The sequence below is a fragment of the Olea europaea genome, unplaced genomic scaffold (genome assembly GCF_002742605.1).
Source record: "Olea europaea var. sylvestris unplaced genomic scaffold, O_europaea_v1 scaffold935, whole genome shotgun sequence".
Classification (NCBI taxonomy): Eukaryota; Viridiplantae; Streptophyta; class Magnoliopsida; order Lamiales; family Oleaceae; genus Olea; species Olea europaea.
This window is the reverse complement of record NW_019267840.1, coordinates 225,692-251,620: the sequence shown is the minus strand read 5'-3', so window position 1 is coordinate 251,620 and position 25,929 is coordinate 225,692. Positions and strand designations below refer to the sequence as shown.

At 40.1% G+C, this 25,929-nt stretch overlaps 1 protein-coding gene across 1 annotated transcript; it reads left to right on the top strand.

Annotated features, from left to right (window-relative positions):
• Positions 1-23,362: 23,362 nt before the first annotated feature.
• LOC111392486 (axoneme-associated protein mst101(2)-like) lies at positions 23,363-25,530 on the top strand. The gene is made up of 5 exons (XM_023017839.1): positions 23,363-23,586; positions 23,850-23,935; positions 24,161-24,612; positions 24,685-25,062; positions 25,108-25,530. Exons 1-5 carry the CDS (start codon positions 23,363-23,365, stop codon positions 25,528-25,530), a joined length of 1,563 nt encoding a protein of 520 aa, XP_022873607.1.
• Positions 25,531-25,929: the final 399 nt, after the last annotated feature.

Below are 25,929 nucleotides of genomic sequence, written 5' to 3'. Positions count from 1 at the left end.
CTCATCCTTCTGTTAGCTGTTACGGGCTAGCTATAGAGCCCTTAACTCCTGTAAATATGTCCAGAAGGGACATTTTTTCATTCGTTTATTCTTTAGATTCAATCTCTTCTTTTTTTCCTTTTCCTCCTTTTTTGACTCCAAACTATGTACGTCCCCCTTCCACCATAGATAGCGTGAGCACCTCCCTGCTCATTTGGATTCAGTTTTTAACTGGGAGGGAGCTATTTCATGATATTCTGACTGGAACTAATGCCAAGGCAGGGGTAGAGATTTATGCTCCCCAATTTTTTGCTCGCCAGCTTGGTTTTGGCCAAACTTGGCCTGTTCCTCCTTGCTATTCAAAGAATTTAGTTGTCCGTTTTCATACCATTACTAAAGCGGAGGCAGAGGCTATAGATGCTTGTAATCTCCTTTTAACCAGTCATTTTTCATTGGCCCCTTTCAACTCTAGCCACGCTCTTCACCCTCTTTTTGAACAACTCTGGCCATTAGTGAAGCGCAGATTATTTGCGACTGAGGCCAATCGTGCCTTTCATTCATTAGACCAACCGAGTATTTCTTCTTCTCCTCCTGTTTTGGTCACTTCTTTGTCTAATCGGAGCCCCTCTCCTTCTCGTCGCACTAAACAATCTGCTCGTCCATCTTCTTCCCTCCCTGCCAAGCCTACTACAGCCAAGAGTGCTCCAAGCCGTAAATGGCCAGCCTCAGCATCTCCCATTCTGGAGGATGATGTCGATGATGATGATGATGCCCCTCTTATTGTCAGGAGGAAGGTAATTAAATTGGCCTACTTACAAGTATACTTTTCCACACTTGAAACTCTTCTGTGTGCTGATAATCTTTTGGATTTCTCAAAAAAGTTCAGCCTCTTCTTCAAAGGTTTTGACATCGACAACTCCTGTTCCATCATCTTCTACTGAGGCTACTTCATCCAAACCGGTTGATGAGAGGGCTATGCTTAAAGAAACATCCTCAGTCCCAGAATCCTCATCACAACCCATGGATGAGCCATCTTCTTCCCAGGACGTCAACCCCCCAAACATCAAAGCAGAAGGTAATTCAGTTTTTTGATGTCTTACCTTTGCTCGTGCTATTGGTTTCTAATTTGTTGCTCTTGAGCTTTGCAGATAATCCTATGAGTCCGCCCGTTGTGGCAACATCTTCTCGCTCGGACAAGGGGAAGTCCTCATGAATGGATGAGTCGTTAGTGGCAAGCTTGGCTGAGGGCGCGCCATCTTCTACGATTGTCGACGAGGTAGTTTTTTGCTTCACTTCTATTTCCACTTTGTTTGTTGTAATGAGGATTTTCAATATTGGCAGTCTTCTTTGCAGGACGCTGACAAGATTGTGCGTTCTATCCAAGACTTGTTCGCTTCCTGGGGGCAAATTCAGACGTTTCGCCCTGCTCCATCCGATCGTCCTGCTACTTCTTCAGAAGAAGACTTGAAGTTCCTGAAGGAATCGATATTTGAGTACGTATCCTTCATGGATATGGACATTGGAAGGGCTAGTGCTGCCAGACACAAGGATGAGCTTGAGCACTTGAGTGCGAAGTTGGAGCAAGTACTGACGCTTCCGTCGCTCAATCTTTCTGTCGACTTTAAAGCGACGTTGAAGGTCATTCACTCCGAGGTCCTTTCTATGCTGGCCAAGAATGCTGAACTAAAGGCCAAGCGTACTCAATATCTTCGAGCCATAGCTGAGAAAGAGTCTTTGCGCATGGAGATCAACAAGGCTAAGGACGACTTGAAAGAAATCTCCTCCGAAGTCATGATTGAAGATTCTTTGATGGTTAACCTGGCTGCTCAGATGAGGGAACTTCAGGGTAAAATGGACGATTGCAGGGTGAGGATGGATGCTAAAAAGCGCAACGCCTCTCAGGGAATTGAGCGAACTAAGTCCTTGGTCGAGCAGTACAAGAAGTTGAAAGTTGATGATGATGACGTCGCGGCTGAATTGAACATCACTTCCTCTCGACAGAATGAGGATTGGGAAAAACTTAGGGAACGAATTCGTTCCTTATGGGGTAGACTGTAATTAAGACATACGATGTCTTTTTTCTTTTGTAATTCGATTTTTCTCTTTGTAACTTTGTTCATTATTAATGAACATTAACTTCTTGTGCATTTATTTGACGTTTATTTTTTAGTCATCAATTCTTTAAGCACTTAACTGCTTTGCACTAAGAATCTTGTCCATTCCCTTTTGATATTCCCACTACTGTTCCCAAGACTTAGGGCTATTTAATTCCGTTTATTAGACAAAAATGTGGCTATTCATATTCTGTCTCTTCATCTTCACCCCCTATAAATGCTTCGCATTTTTATCCTCTATCTTCATCTCTTCATTTTCTTCTTCGAAATCAATTTGCTGCCATTTCTTGGCATTCTGACGATCAATCTGATAAAAAATGGACTGTTTAGTCTGTCCGCCTTATATTTACCTTGATGTCACCTTTGGTATGGGAGGTATAGGAAATATTTTCTGGCCAGCAGCGAAGTTCTTTCCTACAAAATTCTTCCCATCGTCTCTTTGTTCTTCACAAGGAGTCAATGATGGAAGGCAATTTTTGGGCTGCTTGTGGGCCACTTTGCTTGCTGAGAGTGCTTCTCAGTCTCTTTGCTCGCCATTGCAGCGATGCTTAGGAAGGTGGTGAGGCCAGTACACCCTCTCACTCGTCAATCCCACCTTTGCAGCGATGCATTTAGGAAGACGGTGTGAAGCTTGCTCAGCGATCAACTGGGAGATCATCTTACTTTAGTTGTATTTTGTAACACGTCCATTATTTGTATCTTTTGTATTCTTGTAATGAACGTTTGATAATAAAGAACTTTATTCGAACGTATTTCGCTCTGTCTTTATTATCTTTTGATCGTCCAGAATGTTTGGTTATGTTTTTATCTGTTCACATTCCCATAGAGAAGGAACACATTTTTTCAAATATTTGCCGTTAATGAATCTTACGTGCTTGGTGCCGTCTAAATCCTCCAAATGGTACGCTCCACTAGGCAACACACTGTTTATTTTGTATGGTCCTTCCCAATTGGGCGACCACTTCCCGTACTTTGGATCCTTGATATCCGAAGGGAGTATCGTCTTCCAAACTAGTTCACCCAGGCTGAACGACTTGGCTATGAATTTTTTATTATAAAATTTAGTCATTCTTTGCTTTTGAACTTGCAACCTATCTAAGACGTCCAACTTCAATTCGTCTAAACTTAATAAATTTTGAACTAGTGATTCGGCATACTCATCATCATTCAACTTATGTTGCAAGCACACTCGAATCGATTGCACGTTGATTTCCATAGGCAAAACAGCCACCTGTCCGTAAACAAGTTGAAAAGGAGTAACTTTGGTGCTTGACCGAGGTGATGTTCTATAAGCCCATAAGGCCTTGTTCAAACATTCGTGCCAATTTCTGGCGTTTTCATCTATCATCTTTCTGATGCATTCGTGCCAATTTCTGGCGTTCTCATCTATCATCTTTCTGATGATATTTTTCAGAATCTTATTAGAAGATTCCGCTTGTCCATTGAATTGAGCGTAGTATGGTGTGGAGTTTACCAATTTAACCCCAAACTCGCTCAAAATTTTGTTCACTTGATCCCCATTCAAAGATGTTCCGTGATCTACTATTAAAGTTTGTGGAATTTCAAACCTATAAATAATGTGATCACGGATAAACTCTATAACATTCTTCTGGGTGATCTCTTTCAAAGGTACCGCCTCTACCCACTTGGTGAAATAGTCGGTTGCAACTATAACAAAAGTATGTTGCTTGGACGATGGAGGGTAGATTTTCCCTATTAGATCTATCGCCCAACCTTTGAACGGCCAAGGCTTAATAATAGGTGTCATTTCCCGTGCTGACGCCCTTTGTATTGGACCATGCCTTTGGCATGCTAAACAACTTTTTGCATACTGAATGCATAGTTCTCTCATCTTTGGCCAAAAATATCCACTCCTAATAATTAACCATCTCATCCTTTGGCCAGCTTGATGAGCTCCACATATCCCTTCGTGTACTTCAGCCATGATCGTCTAGGCTTCTTGCAAACTTACACACTTTAGTAATACACCATCAGAGCGTTTCTTAAACAACTCTTCATCTATTAGTGTGTAATTCAGCAAACATAGCTTCGTTTTCCTACTAATCCCTCCGTTAGGTTCTTTAAGGGACCCTTTAATCTCTGTTCTCCAATCCACTGCATCTCCATCTTGTATACAGTGAAGTTCAATTTTTCTCGCCCTTCTTTGAGTTACAGGCAATATGGTTCCATACTCACAAGTAGACTTCCAATTCAAGACTCTTGAGTACCCTGAAGCCATTTGGGCTAACTCATTTGCCACGTTGTTATATATCCTATTAACGTATTGAAGTTCTACTCGATCGAATTCCTCTAATAATTCTTGGGCGATCTCATATTGACTTATAATGGAATCACTTTGGCATTTAAAATCACCAATCAATTGGTGAATTACCAATTGAGAATCGTCCCTAACGATCACATTTTTTACTTCCATATCTATTATTAGTTCTAGGCCTACGATTAAGGCTTCATATTCGGCCTGATTGTTGGTGCACATCCTATTCAAATTGAACGCGAACTTGTAGAAAATCCCTAACAGATTAATCAATGCTACTCCTACTCCTACACCTTTAGATGTTTTTGACCCATCGAAATACAACACCCAAGGTTTTAGCTCGAACGAATTGATTTCTAATTCAATCTCTTCAGGCATATCAAGGCATGGATGATCGGCTAGAAAGTTAGCCAAAGCTTGATTTTTGACTGCCTTTTGAGGTATATATTGTATCTCGAATTCTGATAAAACTAATGTCCAAAGGCCTACCCTTTGGTGTAAAATAGGGCGCGAGAACATATACTTAACTAAATTTACTTTAGAAATTAAATAAACGGTTACGGGCCGTAAATAAGCCCTCAATTTTGTACATGTGAAATACAATGCAAAACATAATTTTTCGATAGCAGAGTAATTACATTCACATTTCGTTAACCATCCACTTAAGTAGTAAATTGTCCTTTCTTCACCAAATTGGTCTTCCTGTGCGACCATTCCAGCTATTGATTCTTTTTCAGCCAATACGTACACTTTCATTGGCCGTCCTTGGATTGGTGACACCAACACTGGTGGACTTGATAAATATGTCTTCAGGCTTTCAAAAGCCTTTTGATGTTCTTCTTTCTAGACGAATTCGTCCTGATTTTTCAGCTTTAAGAGCAGCGAAAAGACCTTAGTTCGCCCTGCACAATTAGAAATAAAGCGTCTTAAAAAGTTTATTTGGCCTAGAAACCTTTGCAATTCTTTTTTGTTGCTAGGTGGTTTGGCCTCTAAAATGGCCTTCGCTTTATTTTTATCAAGTTCAATCCCTCTTTTGTGTACCAAGAAACCAAGAAAGTTCCCTGCATTAACACCAAATGCACATTTCAAGGGATTCAACTTTAGCTTATATTGCTTCATTCGCTCAAACGAACATCTTAACTGTTCGAAATGGTCCTCTTCTTTAATGGATTTGACCACTATGTCATCTACATACACTTCAAAAAACTTGCCTATCATATCATGAAATATTAAATTCATTGCCCTTTGATAAGTTGCTCCTGCATTTTTTAGGCCGAAAGGCGTGACTACCCATTCAAAACATCCTAGAGACCCAGGGCATCTAAAGGCAGTTTTGTGTATGTCTTCTTCAACTATATAAATTTGATTGTATCCTAAATATCCATCCATGAAAAAATACATGACGTGTCCGGCAGTTGAATCTACTAAAGAATTCATCGTGGGCATTGGATACTCATCTCTGGGTGTAGCTATGTTTAAATTCCTAAAGTCTATGCACACCCTTAGTTTACCATTCTTTTTTAGTACTGACACAATATTGGACAACCATTCGACATATCTGGCTGTTCTAATAAAATCTGCTTTCAACAATCGCTCTATCTCTTTCTTAATCTCAGGGAGTACATTAGGAGCAAAACGTTTAGGAGACTGCCTATGAGGTTTAAAATTAGGCTTAGTTGGTAACCTATGTTCCACCAAGTCTCTATCTAAACCAGGCATTTATTCATATTCCCAAGCAAAACAATCTTTATACTCCTTTAGCAAAGCGATTAATTTATCGCTAACCTCTTGATCGAGCATCTGGCTGATGAATGTTGGACGATCTTCTCCTTTATTGCCAATATTTACTTTGATCAGAGGGTCTTGTGCTTGAGCATATCCAGGTTTAATGATCCGCATCACTTTGTTGTCCAGTTCTCTTGTAAGTACTTCTTCTTCTAAACAGTTCACCTTGTTGACTTCTCGACCAACGCTTTGTTCCATCTCGAATACTGCCCATTTGTCTTTCAGTGCTCTTAGGGTTACCTCTTCTTTCGTTTTGTCCTTACATTCTTTATTGAAAGCCATTAGTCTGGCTTTGAAGGCCTGAATATTGGCCATTTGCTTTTGTAACTTAGAATCCATTCAAGATTCCTTGATTATTTCTTTGCCAATTACTGGCTCTTCTAAGGCCACTGTATTTGGCCTCATCTGTCTGAACATTTCAGTGAGTGCGTCCACTGAAAATGGCTCTTCGCTTTGCGCGACAACTTGAGTTTCTTCTCCATCTTGTACTACCCTGACAGGTCCTAGTTTTCTTCGTACATGAACTTTTCCACCGAGTTTGCTTCTGTGACAAAAGGCCTATAATCGGCCTGTACCACCTCTGCTTCGCCCTTGTTATTCCAAAAAATCAGGCATTCATGGAGCGATGAGGGTATAGAGCGACTTTCGTGTATCCAATCTCTTCCTAGTAACACATTGTAACTAGTAGGACCATCTATTACAAAGAAGACTGTGGTCCTAGTAGTTGTCCCCATAGTTATGTCCAATGGCATAACTCCCTTAGCTGAAGTTGCTCCTCCATTGAAACTCGTAAGGATGACTTCTGTTGGAATCATGTCACCCTCTGTCTTTGCAAATTTCCTCATCATCCTAGATGGAATGGTGTTTATAGCTGCTCCATTGTCGACAAGCACTTTTGCCACAGGGATGCCGTTAACTAGAGCTTTAACGTACAATGGCCTCAAGTGTTTAGTCAATTTCATGGCTGGCCGTTTAAAAATAACCTTTTCAGTAGCCACTATTTCTACTTCTTGCTTATTTTCTGTCGAATTATCCCCCGTGATAAATCGACGTGCAGCATATCGTGCTGAGCCTCTGTCTCCTGAATTTCTCCCTTACTGCTTTCTAATGCTTTCTCATCAGTTACCCAACCTGTGGGAGGAGGCATTATTCTTGGAAGTGATCCATACTTTTCAAAGTGAGGCACTCTCCTCTTCCTTTTAGGCGTCCCGTACAGTACGTAGAAATCGAAAGGACGTCCAGATGGTTCTCCCAACAAGTCTACTTCACGAACTCCCTCTCGATGTAGTTGTTTCAACAGAGTATTGTACGATACTCCTTTCCTTCTTCTTTCTGCTTCTAGGTCGATTTCTTCTTCGATGTCTGTCATCCCGTCATCTTCTTCATCATTGTAGGCCTCTCCAGAAGTTTGGCCTTCTTCACATTCCAGCACGCAAGCCTCTCCTTCGTTGTCCTCCCTTTCTTCCTCTTCTTTTTCTTTATTCTTGAATTCATTGGCCAGTAAGTAATTATTAGCTACGACAGGAGGTAACGTACCGAACTGGATAGTAAGGGGCTGATCTGGATCTTCTCCATCCGTTCTATCTCGCTCAAACTTTGATCTCCCAGGAGAAGTCTCTGGCAATTCTTTCATTGATTCATCTGTACCGGTCTCTTCACTATCTTTAAGAACATTTTGATTGGCTACCTTGAGTAGTTTAGGCACTTTAGGATGTGGCACCCCCTGTTGTTGCTTCATCATTCATCCATAGTTTCGTTGGAAACAACTTTGTTGGGTTCGAGTCATCTCATCGAAGGGTACTGCTCTTCCTGCATTATACTGGAATGAATGCCATACATTTGGCCGACGAGGTTGCGGCCTGAATGTTCTCCCATTATCTACTGGCCTGAACTGCCTTTCAAAAGGCGGTCCTCTATAGAATGATGTACATCGCCCTCTACCAGGCTGAGTGTTTGGGAAGAAGGTAGGGCGATGGAGATGCTGCCATATCCCTAGTTTCTCCATGTTCCCATTCACTTCTCTTTTACATCTTGCACACAGGGCGTCTTCGTCCTTTTTTGGCTCTTTCCCCTTGATTCGTTCAAAGACACTGGGATGTGATTCAGGGTCCTCTTCTCCATCATCTATGACCAACTTGAATTTTGACAACTTGTTTTTGAAACCAGACGTCACCATGTTCACTCCAAGTGGCTGTGGAAAAGGATTTTCATCTACTGCCATCTTCTTCTTATCGTCGAACGTAATTCGTCCTTATTCAATGGCATCCTGCAATACATGGCGAAAAACCAAGCAATTGTTAATCAAATGTGACCATGCATTATGCCACTTACAATATTTTTTACCCTTAATTTGTTCAGGGTTTGGCAATTTATGCTTATCGCTCAGCCTTATCTGCTTATCCCTATATAATTTATCAAATATAAGGCCAGCTTTGGTTACATCGAACGAGAACGTTCTAGCCTTTATGTTTCCATCTTTCATGGGCTCATCTTTGCACGATGGTCTAGGCTTAGCCATTATAGGACAAGTATACGTGTCTCCTTTGACCAATTCGGCCAAACACATTTCGGCTTGATTGTATGACTCATTGCTGATGGTATGAACGTCGAAATTTGGGTCTTTGTAATAAGTCCCTTTACTAGAATTTTTCATCTGCTCTTCTTCTCTTATCATTCGTTCATACCTAATTACATTCGCACTCAACTGGAAAAGGTCAGGAAATTCCTTGTCTTGGAATTTCTTTTTTAAATCAAAACTCAAACAGCCCTGAGCGATTTTGACAAATTCCTTTTCGGGCAGAGGTACAAAACAGTTGCTTCTTGCTGTTTTGAACCTTTGGAGAAAACTTTCTGCCCATTCATTTGACATTTGACATAGATTTGCCAAATCAGCCAAAGTGACTTCAGACTCAGTTTTATAAAACTGAGCGTGGAATAATTGTTCCAATTGTTGCCCTGTTTGAACAGAGTTCGCTGGCAAGTTGATGAACCAGGAGAAAACTATTCCTGTTAATGAACTAGGGAAAAGTCTCATTCTATGGTAATCAGTTACATCACCACTTTGCAATGTGAATCGCCCTATGTGTTCTAGAGTAGACACCTTTCCTAAACCGGTAAACAGTGAGAATTTTGGCACTTTATACCCTCTAGGCCATAGATATGCTTGGTCTACCCAATCAGGATATGGCTTTGTGTAAGTCGGCCTAACGACAGGATGCACCCCAAAAGCCATCTAATCCTGTACGATTTCCATAATCTGATTCCTCAACATGACATTGGGGTCATATGGAATTCCTACAGGTTGGTTAACCGGTTGATTTGCATGAGACCTGATGTTTGGTCCTTGATTGACAACAAAGTTACCATGATTAGGGCCATTACCATTAGTCTGAACATCTATTCCCTCATTAACACGTGGGGTATTCTGTCCATTATTTAGGACATTATCTCTTACATTTGGATTATCCCCCAAGTTAGGCGTACCACTACCATTGTTCTGATTTGGCACTGCACTACCCCCTTGGTTTGAAGTAGAGGGACTAGAAAGTGGTTCTATCCCTTGATTCGGATTTAGGACTGAGAGATTATGTCCCATAATTGTCCTAGTTTGAAAGTGGTTTGTAAGAGGCATACTCAGTTGACATATTTGTCCTACTAACTTATTCATTATTTCGTTCAAAGTGTTTAGTTGTTTGGCCATGTTGTCATAATGTGCATTCCCATTTTGGGTAAATCTTTCCATATTATGGATACTTCGAAGATTTACATGTTCAACGACATCTTGTGTGAGTTCTCCAAGTAGTGCACGCATGGTTCGAGGACTCAACTCTGTCATTGGTTCGTAACGACTGTTACTGCTCTGATTCTGTCCATCTGTTCGTGGAGAGACATGCTGCTCCTCATATCGCTCGATCACAAACTGGACTCCTTCCTGACTTGCTGCTTCCTTATCGGATCTTTGAGGCATATTGTTTCATCTTTTGTATTTTCAACACCAAACACCACTGTCTTACTGGGCGTGCCAAATTGTTTCACGCGGGTTCGTTGCTAACAATTAAAAGGGGATTAGACGATTGTGTAAGAGACAAACCTCTTGAGACAAAGTCTCATAAAGGGGTATTCTTTATTGGTGGTGACTTTACAATTGGAAATTAAAAACAGAATGCCTCCAAGGGGCGTAAGCACACGAGTTACTGAAAGAAGTGTTTAAATCTAGCTAAGAAATTTAAAATTACATGTTCTCTGTTCGAGAGTTTTTGATTCGGTCCTTTTGCTCTATGTCTTTTCTTCCTTTTATACTCCTTGGATGATCTCTTTGTGATCAACCGCTTAAAAATTGTTTGATCGTTCTATAACTGTCAACTTTCCTCGTAATGACCAACTTTGCATGGAACTGCCTTTGTTAACTATTGCCATTACTCTTTGTCGTTCAACCGTCTTCAATTGAATTCCTTGAATCGTGGAACGTGATAGGGCTGCTTAATAACTGCTTTGATAACTGCGCTTCTTGATAACCATAACACTTCATGTTTGCTAAGTCCTTGGGCGACTCGAAAGTTTGGGCGAGAATAGAGTAGCAGCTCTCGGCGACTGCATAGCATTCCATTCGCTCAGATCCTGGGCGACTTGCAAGTTTGGGCGATGGTGTTACCGCGTTCACAGGCCTCCCTATTTGGGCCTTCATCCTGAATCGTCTGATTGGGCTTCGTTCTTTGGGCTATCTGATTTGGGGATCCTCCAATTGGGCTTCATTCCTTGGACCGTTCGATTTGGGCTGAATTTTTATGTGTCAACACCAATAACAGAAAAAATGAAGTATAGATTCAGAACATAAACTAGTGCCACGTTTATGATCATAAAATTTTACTATTAAGCGCCAAGTAAAACTCCACAAAATCCAATTAACTCAACGTCATACAGATTCAAATTTAATACTCAATTTTTGTAGTAATAAGAAAAATATACAAACATACAACAATCATGTACAAGTAATATATTTAGTCTTTTTAGACCTTGCCACAGCCAAAAGAACTTGTTACTACCGTGGCAGGATATAGTTATCAATATTTGAAGTCCCTACAATTAAATTTAAAATCCATTGAAGGAGTGGAATCAATAAGAAGAGTTAAGCAAGCTACAAGCGTATAACGTGCTAAAACCCTGTGTTTGATTGTTAAGTGCTTTTGTCATTGGGAATATATATGTTATCGAATTCTCAATGTCAACCATCGTTTCAAGCTATGCAATAATCATCACATCTCATATTGCAATCGTTTTAAGATTCTTCACCATGGAGTCAAAAGTTAAATTATAAATATTTTTTGTCGAACAACATTTATATAGAATACTCATCACCAATATTTTGCTCTTTACTCAAAATTGAAGACTTTCATTTAAACAATTTTTCATAATTATTTGACATGAAACTCAACAAATAAAATGTTAATCTATTCCAAGCAATGATTCTAATTGTAAGAACGAAATCAATTTCAATAAGCTAATGGAAGTTCCAATATTCCATTTAGATCACAATAGAAAACAATTGGTTCCCAAAAAAAAATAATAATAAATAAAAAGTTGGGGTTGGGGGGGGGGGGGGAGAAGAAGAGAGAAATCAACAATGAAGTCCAATATTCCATAAAATCCAAAACCATCAAGTTAGGCGAAGTCATTGCTTATTTTGAAAGTGAGATCAAAGTTGGAACTCATCGATACAAATGTTTGAAATTACATATTTATATTAAGTTTATGATAATGGATAGACATAATCAAAACATAAATTTAGATAGAGAACTGATAGAAGATCGAATAATGCTAAATAATTGTAGAGTAGAAATTAGTTTATTAATCAGAAAGCATGGCCTCATATTTCTACCAAATAAGTTGGCTTGAATGTATAAGTAATGCATGTTGAGGTACAATTAGGCAAATTCAGATGCGCTAATCAATATCTTTAAATGTTATGGATTATAAACTAGGGTAAATATATTACCACCACAAAATTTGTTAAGTCTACCACATTATATTTACACTACAATTAAAACATAGTTTTAATAAATACACCATAACAAATTTACAAATATGAACCTAATTTAATAAAAGTAATAATAAAAAAAAGGAATTTTGGGTTTTAATTAATGTACCACATCTAAACTTCATCTTTTTCCTTTTTCTAGACATTTCTTTCCACTATGTACTTTTTAATGTTAGATGCATCCATGGCTATACGGACTAGACACGAAAAGAAGTAGAAAACCTTACCCACTTCTTCTCGTCCACATTAAATTCTTTTTTAAAAAAATATTTTTTCAAAGAAGGAGAAGATAAAGAAGAAAAGAAAACTCGATTTCCAAGAAACGGGCATGTATCTCTCTGTCAGTAAACTAGATTTCTAATTTTAAATAAGTCACTGAAATGTTTCAAAACTTAATAAAATTAAATGGGATATTGAAAGTAATTACTACTCACTTATACATAAATACAAATTATATTGAATGAATAAACAAAAGGAATAATTGCAGCAGAAGCTCCAAACCTTTGAAATACTAGCAGACTTTTCCCAAACATTTGAATTGTTACGGCCACCATTCCTAACATTTTCAAATGTTACATATGAGGCCCTTTTGTACGATTTTCATTCAAAATTCCATCAGATGACTAAAACAATGATTTTGACCATATTTTAATAGTTTTTAAAGATGCAAATGGTAACTTTACTTAAAATCAAAAAATAAAAATAAAAAGAAAAAATAAAATTGGTCTTCTTCTCTAACCCACTCCCATTCCACAACAAACCCTCACCCAAAATCAACCTAAACAAAAATCATTCTACTCGTCTCTCACCATCAGCACCAAAGCAAATCGTTGACGATTGCCGACGCCAACACCCACACATGCACCATAATTGTAACCGCCACCACCTCGAACACTTATATTTATTTTTTCAATAAATAAATAAAAATAAAAATCGGCTAAAAATCCACTAGAAAACCCATGTCTGACGACACCCACGATCGCGCACCACCACCGGTAGGTAGCTCTCATCCATACAATCAAGATTATGGCCTAAAATTAACTAATAATGCACCATTTCATTCTGAGGTTGATCTAACGAATCCGACAGTTGCAAACTCGAATTTTCCTGCCACAATTCTTGTTTCATGTGACATTGAATCAACTAATTGGCATCAGTCAAGTCTTAATTAGGTCCCTATTACCTTGGATAACATTCCAATTTCATCAATTGCTCCAGCAATTGCCCCAATTTCAGACTCAAAGTTTGGCACCTTCTTTTCAAATGAACTGTAGTATCCCCATTTCAGTTGTCGGGTGGGGTGGATTTGGGATGGGTTAGGGAAGAAAATAAATTTTATTTTTCCTTTGCTTTTATTTTAATGCAAAGTTACCATTTTGCCCCTATAAAACTTGTTAAAATATGGTCAAAATCATTTTTTTGATCAACTGATCGAATTTTGGATAAAAATCATCCAAAAGGGCCTCAGATACAACGTTTGAAAATGTTGAGAGTGACGACTGCAACAAATCAAATATTTGAGAAAAGTTTACTAATGTTTCAAAGATTTGAGATTTTTGCTGCAATTATCTCTAAATAATATTTCATTCTCAATCCTCTTTTCTTCCCAAAACCTTCGCATGCTCAAATCCAATTTAATTTAATTTAATATGTAGTTTTTAACTTAGTGGGCTTTGTTTAGCTATCGAATTTGGTTGGATTATTTGTGTTTAAAACAAGCTCAAGGATTTAGAGAATTGCGATTGGAATTTCATAGATCTTGTTACAGTTTTTATTTTCGTCTTTTTTTTAATACTAATTTGCTCACAATTTTGTTGGAATGATTTTTTCTTTTTCGTGCTTTTGGGAGTTGGTCAACTCTTAATTGAGTTCCAAACTTACAAGTAGTGCAAATTAATTTTTTGAAAAGAAGTGATCAGTTTATTTATGATCTCTAGCAATTATAAAAAAGAAGAAATTAGGTCTATATTTGTGGTATGATTACACTGTGTTGTGATTAATTAAAAGTATACTAACACTAATTATGTAATTTTAGTTAAGACTATTTAAGTAAAAAAGAAAAAAAAATTGTGGTGCACTCAATAAATTTTGTGGTGGTAATACAATTATCCTATAAATTATTAGAATTCTCGAACCAATCCTTGGATAATATGCATTAATTTACTAAAGAAATGAAAATGTGGCATCTTTGTTGTATTCCCATCTTTAGTGTAGAGCACAATTCAAACGTTAATCAGTTGCTATGGATATTAACAATCACACTTCACTTCACTTTTACAGGTAAAAAATGTGACACACGTTATGTCGAGTATAAAAATAATTACAATGATAAAAATGAAATTAGTTCACGTCTTTAAGCAATTGATATTTTATACAATGTAAATTTGTCTTGAGAAATCAGATTCCAACACGAATCATGTAATCAAGCATTTAAACTGGCATGAATTTAAATTTAAACATATTTTAAATATACAAACATGACATAATAAATAAACATGATAAAATCAATGATGATGAATTCTATAAACTTGCATATTCACGAACAACCCTAAAATAAGTAAATTCACACTTGCTATGAAACTAAAATTGTTGTTTTGCAAAATAAAAACAACATAATCTGGAATAAAACTATAAAAACGGGGAAAACAATGTGAAACTAGGGGCTTTTAATTATGTAGAGTTCTCTTGGGTTGATAACATAATTTGGGGCTACATCTAAAATCCTATCCTCTCCGGATGAGGATCTTTAGGTTTAAGACTTTGTTGCTTCGTCTACCATCATCCATAACTATCTCTTTCTTCTTCTTCGTCTTGGAGGTTAAATCAACTGCTTCAGTCTCTTATTCTAATTCCAAAAGAGCTCTTCTTGCACGATGATATATTTACTTGCGAAGAGTTTCAATAGATAGTTCAACCACAATATTCTTCATTGGATAATCAAGATTCATCTCCAACCCATTTTGAACAAGAAATTATAAAACGTAGAAGGGGGTCATTACACTAAATAAGGAAGATTTGTTTACATATGATTTAGTCTCATCAGTCGGGATATTTGGGGTATGCTGAGTAGTTTGTGGGATTAGCTATTATTTTGGATATTAAAATGTACACGTGCATACCTTATGTGTGAGATGTTTCGAATGCACTGAACATATGCAAAGTATGTGCATGCATTTTAGAACACTCATTAGAAAGTATCCTTTTGCATACTATTTTTTAACTATCAATCTTTCATTAAATGCTTTATCTTTTTTTACAGGATGCTTGTTAGATTTATAAAATTTGTTATCTTCTTTTCTTAAACTCTAATATCAAATCAACATAAACTAATTAATATTAAGTAGATACAACATTGAAAAATTTAGAAATTCTTTATGGAATCTTCCAGCATTGTAAAAACAAATAAAAATTCTGGAGTGTCTACTAATTAAAGATTTTTAAAAAGTTCAAAAAATTTGACACCAATTGTTATTTTGTAGGTAAAATCAATTTCTTATTTATTAAGTTTGGGGCAAAATTTGTAAAAATGAATGGGTCATTTTATTGGTATCGATTTGGATTGTATTTTTTACTAGGAGAAAGCTTCATAGAAGAGGAAAATACGTAGATATAGTAAATAAATATATATAATATCTGTAGAAAATGAAAATGGAAATATAGTTTGTAAAAAGTGAATGACAAAAATGTGTAAATGATGCAATGAGAAGACTCAATTGAACCTTAATTTATGGAGAAATAGATGAATGAGGAAGAAAAAATATCAATTATTTAGATGAAAAGGGAATAGTAATTGAACTTTTGGACAGCGAAAAAAAAAAAAAGTAAAAAAATTGGTATGTAAAATATTAGTACAATGGGTGATTTGTTATTTTCAATTATGAATATTTTGGTCTATTATATACAAATGATATCTCTGAATAAATTTCCCTATAGATTAATAAATAAGTTCAATGATAGGATATGGATATACATTTCTAATTTCAATTCTAGCATATGGATATTCGTTGAAAGTACCATTTGCAAGTATAATAATTTACAATTGGTAGTTGGTGTTAACTGATTCTTTAGCACATTACAATAATAAATCGAAAGTTTATCTAAATATATTTTTTAGAATTAGATGCTTATCTCTACTCTTCTTTTACAAATAAAGTTTGTAGAATAAGAATAGTGAACTGTAATGTATGGGTGGCCGCGTGCACTGATTAGGTGAGTTTTAAGTTTTATTTACTGTCAACTTGTCCAATTGAAAAGGGTATGAGGGATAGCAAGGTCACGTACCTAGCCCAGCCACCGGCGGCTAAGGCAGAGTTAGGTTAATGCGTACATGTGAAACTATGGTTGTCAGATGCAGAAAACCTTCAACAGCTCCATTTTTGTCGGCAGTTTCGTTATTACAAAGGTACATGCACTTTTATATACAGCATACTGTTTCGGGCGGGTTAGTCGCTAACAATTAAAAAGGGATCAGACGATTGTATAAGAGACAAACATTTTGAGACAAAGTCCCAAAAAGGGGTGTTTTTATTGGCGATGACTTTACAATTGGAAAATAAAACAGAATGCCTCCAAGGGGCGCAAGCACACGAGTTACTGAAAAGAAGTGTTTAAATCTAAATTAAGAAATTGAAAGTTACATATTTTCTATTTGAGAGTGTTTGATTCGGGGTCTTTTGCTCCATGTCTTTTTTTCCTTTTATACTCCCTAGATGATCTCTTCGTGATCAACCGCTTAAAAACTACTTGATCGCTCTATAACTACCCACTTTCTTCATAGTGGCCAACTTGTCATGTAACTGCCTTCTCTAACTGCTGTCATTACTGTTTGTCGTTCAACCGTCTTCAATTGAATTTCTTGAATCGTGGAACGTGATAGTGCTACTCAATAACTGCTTCATTAACCGCACCTTTGGATAACCATAACATCTTATATTTGCTAAGATCCTGGGCGACTCGAAGGTTTGGGTGAGAACAGAGTCATAGTTCTGGGCGACTGCATGGCAATCCATTCGCTCAAATCTTGGGCGACTTGTTACCTTGGACGATGGTATTACCGCGTTCATGGGCTTCCCTATTTGGTCATTTATCCTGCATTGCCTGATTGGGCCGTTCTTTGGGCTATCTGATTTGGGGATCCTCCAATTGGGTTTCATTCCTTGGGCTATTCGATTTGGGCTGAACTTTTGTGTGTCAACAATTACCCCCCAATATGGCATAATTAATACCAATTATTAATTTTTGCCATATTCACTTTGTGTTTCCCAACAACATTCGAAATTTTCAAGAATTTCAATCATTGTTTTCTTCCATAGCCTGAAAAGGTGCAACGTTTGCAAACCCTTATAACCCCCAAATACACGTCATTTCATTGCACCACTAAATCACGCCTCATTGTTTCACGCTTCTCTCTCGTAATATTACTGTTCATCTTCTTGCTTCTCAGCTACGTAACTTCGACAAACTCTATTTCGTTCCTAATGGCTGCTTCACAATCCCAGTCTGGTGACTCCTTCAGTTTCGAAGACTTCCAGAAACTCCTCACTCGGCCATATATAACTCCGAACTTCCTTGCACCAGCCAATGTTGGACTCAATGAGTTCTATTTAGGTCTTTCATTTAACAACGCCGAAGCCATCGAACAAGCGACGGTCAGGCAGTTGTTCCCTTGTACTCAGGGCCCTCAGTTTCTAAATTCTTTGCCGCTGAGGTCGCTTCGCAAAAGAGGTATTCACACTTGGCCTAAATCTGATGTCGTTTTCCGTAGATGACATGCTCGCCTTGTAGACCATGGTCCTACTAAGGCAATTTTTGATAGTGTTAGGATTTCTGATTTGTTAGAAATCTCTCTTCAACCCCCTATTTTTGACCCAGTACTTTTTCCAATCGCTTTAAGTTTTTGGTATTCTGAGTATAATACTTTTGTTTTCCCTCTTGGTCCTATGTTCATTACCTCAAGGGATGTTGGGGCCCTAGTAAATCTACCACCTTTGGGCGATACCATTTTCCCTGGTATTTTGATTTCTGGTGTCGTCCCAAAATTTGATAAAAAAACTCACCGAGTCTTATTCAAGCCTGCAAACCTGTCATAACCACTCGAGCGTTGAGCCTTCCTATGATGAGCGTGTGGCCTTTCTTCAGGTTTGGCTTTGTAAATACATTTTGTGTGTGCCAAGCATGAAGCCCTCCATGAGTTATTTACCCATAGCTCACGAATTGGCGCATGGTAGGCCTCTAAATTTGTGTTCTTTCTTTTTAACTATCCTCTATAGAGGCATGGCTTCTCTTCAATTCCAATTGAAGAATGGTGCATCTCCCACTGGTAGTGGGCCTCTTTAGTTCACTCAAATGTGGTTGAGAGCCTATTTTCCATCGCTTGGTGCTCCATCCTTTTCCAGTCCTTCTGCTAGCTGCTATGGGCTAGCCATTGATCCTCTGACTCTTGTAAATATGTCCAGAAGGGACATTTTTTCATTCTTTTATACTTTGGATTCAATCCCTTCCTTCTTTCCTTTTCCTCCCTTTTTGACTCCGGATTATGTGTGATAAGTGTGTTTTTACACACTTATTTGGATCATAAACATGACTTAAACATGGATAAAATGGTTGAATTGTGACTTAATCCAGTTAAATTTATGCATTGTAGGTAATTCAATGGAAATTGTGAAATTCAGGAGAAAAGAGCCGAAGAAGGACCAAAACGCAACAATTTGATAGTTCGAGGACCAAAGGTGCAAATATTGAAAAGTTGAGCTAAATGCAAAATGAGAGGGAAGACATGCCAAGTATGAGCTCAATGACAAAGCAAAACAATTGGAAGAAGAAAATATTGAAGAGGGACTGAAATGAAGACAATTGAAAGTTGGAGGACTAAAGCGCAAATACTCAAAAGATATGCCGAATGAGGGGCATAAGAATTGATGGTATCAATCATCAATTGGAAGATAAAATTTGTTGAAAAGATGAAGAAATTGAAGAAAGAAGTTAAGAGAAGCAACAAAGAAGTCCAGGGACTCAATGAGTCCAAACAATTTGAACTATGCGACCGCATAGATTCATTCTATGCGGTCGCATAGAATAATTTTTTGGGTCTCGGGCGCAGTTTTTCGTTTTGGTTGAAACTCCTTTCCTACTTAATTTGGACGCGATATAAATACCAAAATTCATGATATGAAGAAGGAGAACGACCAGGGAGAAGGGAGAGACCAAAATTGGAGGCAAGAAACTTGATTTTGGATTCAATTTCACACAGGCTCGAAACTATTATGTGATTGTAGATGATTTATTCTTTGCTTTCGAAAGAAGGGGAATAAATTCGATAGAATATAAATCGACATAGGGTCCGATAGGGGATGGAAACTTACCTCTATGCTTTATGCAATTCATGAAAATGTTCATAAAAAGTCATGCATTCTTATACATTGCATCATCCATAGAAATATAGGCTGGTGGTGTGTAAGAGTAGATTCAATATATATCGAGAGAGTGTATTGGATAATTTAGGAACATTGAATTGGCATTTTGTTCATCGATTCGTTGAATTTGTGAAATTAGGGTTTTTAATAGTCAATTGGGGATTCAAGTTCTTAATGATTTCATTTCAATTCATTTCAATACAATAATTCTAAAATTGCATTTTTACATTTCAGTTGCAGATTTATTTCATTAGATTAGTGAAATTTTGAAATTAGGGTTTCCAATTTTGAAATTAGGGTTTTCTTTGCAATTAGGGTTTCGAATTGGGGATTTCTCCCAAAATTAGGGTTTTCATATTTAAACCAAATTTTCATTCAATTAGATTCGGTTAAGGTCACATTAGTTTAATTAGATCTAATTTAATCCTCGTGGGAACGATACTTGGACTCATAGTCCACTTTACTACTTGTTAATGAACCGTACACTTGCGGTGGGTTTTAAAATCGAGAAGAAATAATTTTGCGAACAATGTGCAACCTCCATCCACTATGGATAGTGCGAGCACCTCTCTGTTTGTTTGGATTCAGTTTTTGACCGGGAGGGAGTTGTTCCATGATATTTTGACTGGAACCAATGCTAAAGCTCGGGTTGAAATATACGCTCCCCAATTTTTTGCTCGCCAACTTAGCTTTGGCCAAACTTGGCCCGTTCCCCCTTACTATTCAAGAAATTTAATAGACCGCTTCCACACCATTAATAAGGCAGAGGCAGAAGCTATAGATGTTCGCAATATTCTTTTGACGAGCAAATTTTCATTAGCCCCTTTCAATCCTAGCCGTGCCATCCATTCCCTTTTTGAATGACTCTGGCCATCAGTGAAGCGCAGATTATTTGCGACTGATGCCAATCGTGCTTTCCATTCACTGGACCAGCTAAATATTTCTTCCACCTCTCCTGTTTTGATCACTCCTGTGTCCATTAGGAGTCCCTCTTCCCCTGCTCGTGCTAAACAGTCTGCTCGTCCATCAACTTCTCTTCCTGCCAAGCCCACTGCAGCTAAAAGTGCCCCAAGCCGCAAACGGCCAACCTCAACATCTCCTATTTTGGACGATGATGCTGATGATGATGATGATGACACCCCTCTCATTGTCAGGAGGAAGGTAATTAAATTGGTTTACTTACAAGCATACCTTTCCATACTTGAAACTTTTCTATGTGCTGATGGTTTATTTAGATTTCTCAGAAAAGTTCAGCCTCTCCTTTGAAGGCTTTGGTGTTGGCAGCTCCTGCTCCATCATCCTCTACTAAGGCTGCTTCGTCCAAACCAGCTGATAAAGGGACTACGCTTAAAGAGAAATCTTCAGTCCCAGAATCTTCATCACAACCAATGAATGAGCCACCTTCTTCCCAAGGCGTTGACCCCCCCCAAACGTCGAATCAGAAGGTAATTCATTTTTTGATGCTTCACCTTTGCTTGTGCTATTGGTTTTTGATTTGTTGCTTTTTGAGTTCTGCAGATGCTCCCATGAGTATGCCCGTTGCAGCAAGTTCTTCTCGCTTAGACAAGTGGAAGTCCTCACAAATGGTGGAGCCACAAGTGGTAGATTTGGCTGGGGATATGCCACCTTCCAAGATTGCTGATAAGGTAATCTTTGCTTCACCTTTACTTTCACTTTGTTTAGTGTAGTGAAAACCTTCAATGTAGGTAACTTTCTTTGCAGGATGCTGATAAAATTGTGCGTTCTGTTGACCCCAAAAAGTGCGCCAACAGATGCCGGTCCCACCCGCGCTTGCGTGGACGAATGTCCAACACGCTAAGACATGTGGACGGTCTAAAATGAGCGGTTCGAAAGGGCGTGGGAGTAGCCCAATGACGCGGGACGGTGACGTTCGAAATCCGGCGGGTTGTTCGTAATCCGATTGTACAATAATTACCAACCGGTGCTCGCAAATGTATATGTGAAAGTGTATAAATTCGATTTATGTATTGCAAGTAACTGAGAGAGTTGAGTAAATGTAGTCTTTAGTATTGATTCTTGCATTAGCCTTTTGACATTATACAATGGGGGTATTTATAGTGATACATATGGAATGGAGACCCTTGGATGAAGTGGCACGTGGCCTCATCTCCTTAGTTTAAATGTCTGTTCTTAGGCATGGGATTTGACTTGCTAGCTTACGGCGCATTTATTGCTTGTGCAGGGCCTCCATGCTAGTGACAAGACTTGACCTTTATGCTTATGACAGACATTCCATCAATCATTCGAATAAGATATGTGCAGGCAATCTCTTGGGAGAAGTGACCATGGAGGATGTTTCCTTGTGGTTGAGGCTCGCGCATCAACTTCGGGGCTTCGTCCATTTGAGGACCTCAGCTACAACCAAAGGCTTCCACGCCTCGGGCCATGGGCCTCGGTTAGAAGCAGTTCGGATATAACCCACCTCGGCAATGTGGGCCACCTCGACAGGAATGCCACGTGGATCAGGATGAGTGGGCCACTAGCCCAGGTGGGTAGGACAGGTGTGACAACACGCAACAATAGTCCCCCAAGTCCAAGTATAATCATTAATGTAATGTGTGGACTTTAATGGAGTAAATTTTTTTGAACCCCCAAATAATAGTCCACCAAGTCCAAGTATAGATATTTATATCATGGTTGGAGTTAGAGAAGTTTTGTTGTAGGTGTATGATGAAGAAGCCGAGGTGGTTGGGAAACCGAACCTGCGAGGCTTGAATGCTGAATGGGTGTGAAGAAGCCGAGGTGGGTGAGGAACCGAACCTGCGAGGCTTGAATGCTGAATGGCCTCTGAAGAAGCCGAGGTGGTTGGGAAACCGAACCTGCGAGGCTTGAATGTTGAATGGCATCTGAAGAAGCCGAGGTGGTTGGGAAACCGGACCTGCGAGGCTTGAATGTTGAATGGCATCTGAAGAAGCAGAGGTGGGTGGGAAACCGAACCTGCGAGGCTTGAATGCTGAATGGCCTCTGAAGAAGCTGAGGTGGTTGGGAAATCGGACCTGCGAGGCTTGAATGTTGAATGGCATCTGAAGAAGCCGAGGTGGTTGAGAAACCGAACCTGCGAGGCTTGAATGTTGAATGGGTGTGAAGAAGCCGAGGTCCAATGGTAATGATTATGCTTTGGTCTCTGTGCCAATGATTTGATGTTTTGTGCTTGTTTTCGAGGAAAGGTAGCTGAACCGTTACGACTTCCAAGGCGCTGGCGCCAACGAATTAAAAATGCAATTATGAGCGCAGCTGGCGTTTCTAGAAGCGGACGCGCTGGAGAGGTGCGTGTGAGGTACGCATAGATAGGAGGCGTAGGATTTCAAAAACTGTTAGAATTCAACGCCTCGGACTCGATCTGAAACGGAGGACTCGGATTGACTGAGATTTGAACTGACGGATGGGGTTCGTCTTGGATCTTTATAAAAGGCGAGAAGATCCCGCTTTCCAGAAATTTTGAACACTTTGCATTCTCAAATTCTCTCAAATTTCCCAATTTTCGGCGTCGAGGTTGTCTGCGATTAGATTCCGACCGGTCTCCGTTTGTGTTGAACTGTTTTAGGTATTGTTTGCATAAAACACCGTTGTTATTCTTTGCCCTCAAAAAATGGAGTCCACTTCGGGTAGGGAGCTTGTCATAGTAGCGTCTTTAGACCATGGGGTAGGTCATGGGGGGACGTCCGAGGTGGAAAGGTATGCCATGGTCGAGGAGGACGTGGATTATACCTAGGAGTGGGGGGCTTCTAGAGTGCCCTCAAACATGACGGGGAAGAGGTTGGGGGAACCTAGGGAGAGGTACAATGTGCCTCATCACATAGAGATGTTGGTCCCCGAACCGAACGAGCGAGCCTGCTATCCGAGGCCCGGCTGCGTTGCCGTGAGTGAATATCTGTTCAAAACAAGTATGCGTCTTCCTTTGCACCCCTTTTTTAGGGCGGTGCTTAGGAAATTCATGCTGTCGCCGACCCAGGTTCTACCGAATGGGTAGAGCCAGCTGGTCGGCTCGTACTTCCTGTGGAAGGAAGTGTCATTGGGGGAGGACATGCCTCTTCATGTCTTCATGACCCTGTTCCAGCCCCGGGTAATTGGGAAGGAGTCAAGGGGGTGGTACTACCTCACGCCTTGGGGGGCTCACGCACCCTTTGTGGTGGGACTTCCTTCTTCTATCAAGGGGTGGAAGGAGTCCTGGTTCTGGGTGCGAGGTAAATGGCAGGCAGTGGAGGGTGACAAAGCCCTGTCATGCACAGTGCCGACCCAGTACTACGAAGCCGTGAGTCTCCCGACCTCTGCTTGTGTTTTGAAATCAGAGTATTTACTCGTCTAACTGTTGAAGGTTCGTCTTTGCAGATAGTAGTACGAGGTTCGAGCTCAGCAGGGAGGAATTCGAGGTGATAGAGGACATTTACAAGAGGCCTCTGAAGCTTCGGCACTTCGATCACCTGATTGATAGAAGCAGATACTTCTTGGACTTCGGGCTGATGGCATCCAGAGGTATGGGGCTCCAACACTTGATGTTTAACTTGAATGTTTCTTGTGCTGATGCTAATCTATGGTGCAGATAAATTCAAGAAGAGGGAGTACCCAGCTCCAGACATGGCCTCCATCTTGAAGGCCACTTCTACTGCAAAGGCGAGGCCCCTGAAGCCCGGGTCCAGTGGAGCAAAGGAAGTTCGAGGCAGGGTTGAGCGCCTGTCGAAGGACTGTACTCCTAGGGCCTCGGAGGAGGCATCTACTCAGAGGCCAGAGAAGCCTAAGGAGCCTCGGGGCAAGGAGAAAGTCTCTGAGGAGACTAAGAAGAGGAAGCTGGTGCACATCTCCAGCTCAGCTAGCAAGTTCGGGACTTCAGTGTCCCATAGGGCAGAACAGACCGGTGAGCTAAAGCTCCTTGCTGCAGCCTCTAAGGCCATCAAAATGGAGATGGTAAGAGAGGTGGAAGCTAAAGAGGCCAGAGAAGAGGCTGCAAGGCGAGTTGCAGAAGCCACCGAAGAGGAGGCGGCGAAGGAGAAGCCGGTTCGGGAGAAGGGGAAGTCTCCTAACTTCCTAGCTGGGAGGGAGGATGAGCTGGCCCCAGCCTTGGTGGAGGCTCTCCCTGAGGAAATTAGAGGTGCCACCGAGAGCTTTTATAAGTTCTCGACGGAGAGGTGGCAGCTTCATGCCTCGTCTTGTGATGCCACCGACCTCATAAGGGCACTGGTGAGCCAAAGCGCCCGGACCTTTGGCCTCGCGCTCGAATGCAGGGAGGCATTAAGTGAATTTCAGACAAGGACTCACGCCTCAGAGGGGAAGGCTGCCTCCCTTGCAGGGGAGGTCAAAGTTGCTAAGGCCGAGGCCGAAGAAGCTAAAGCACAGAGGGTAGAAGAAGCGGCGAAGCTCGAGTCTACTTTGGCCCAAATCGAGGCCCTTAAGAGGGAAGTATATGAGTCACAGTGCAAGGTGGCCTCCTTGACAAAGAAGGTGGAGGTCTCTAATGAACACCAAAAGGTGACTGCTGAGGCTCTGGAGCAGGCGAATCTCGCCTTAGCCGGCGCTCGTGATGCCAATCAGTTTCTCGAAGGCCAGGCGAAGTGGTATATGAACGACGCCTCGGTTGCCAGAGAAGAGGCCCGAACTGCAGCGGAAGAGGCGGTGAAGGCATACATCGCCAATTTCCATACTACAGAGGAGTATAAAAGCTTCAGCACGTGCTGGAGGAACTTCGCCTATGCCGAAGTGCTGGAGAGGGCAGAGGAGCTTTATCCCAACTTGGACCTGGCACAACTTAGGTCCGAATTTGTGGATGAGGTTCCTCAAACCCTAGCTGAGGAGGTGCAGGGTGACGAGGCAGCTGATGCCGAAGCCCCAAATGTTGAGGCAGGGGAAACAACTACTGATGCCCAGGTTGCCGAACCCCCCAGTGCTAAGGCGCCTCCTTCATCTAGCCAGGCTTAGATTAGGTTTTCCTTTTCAGTACTTTGTGTAATGGCCAGAAGCCCTCCTTTGTAATCCCTTTTGAATATTAATATAATGTTTTTCTTCCTTCATTGTTGTTCTTTATCCAAGTTTTTATGCCTCATTTAAACAAACGAACTGGAAGTTGGTAAGAGCACGAACTAAATAACTTTAACAAATGAACGTAACTTAAGCAAATGAACATAACTTAAGGAGATGAACTGTTGGAGCCTCGGACTTAAGCAAATGAACATAACTTAAAGAGATGAACTATTGGAGCTTCGGTTTTAAGGTTGTGGCTTCTCCCCTCGGCGTTTAGCCAGGCAAAAGGGAGGCATGTGCTGGAGCCTCGGAGTTCAAGCGAGGTGGCCCAGTTGTGGGTCCCGAGCCTCTCCTCCG

Coding starts and splice junctions, on each gene's coding strand:
- LOC111392486 (XM_023017839.1), top strand. CDS start 23,363: ATGACGGGGAAGAGGTTGGGGGAACCTAGGGAGAGGTACAATGTGCCT. Junction 23,587..23,849: donor ACCCAGGTTCTACCGAATGG/GTAGAGCCAGCT, acceptor TGTCATGCACAG/TGCCGACCCAGTACTACGAA. Junction 25,063..25,107: donor CCTTGACAAAGAAGGTGGAG/GTCTCTAATGAA, acceptor GCTCTGGAGCAG/GCGAATCTCGCCTTAGCCGG.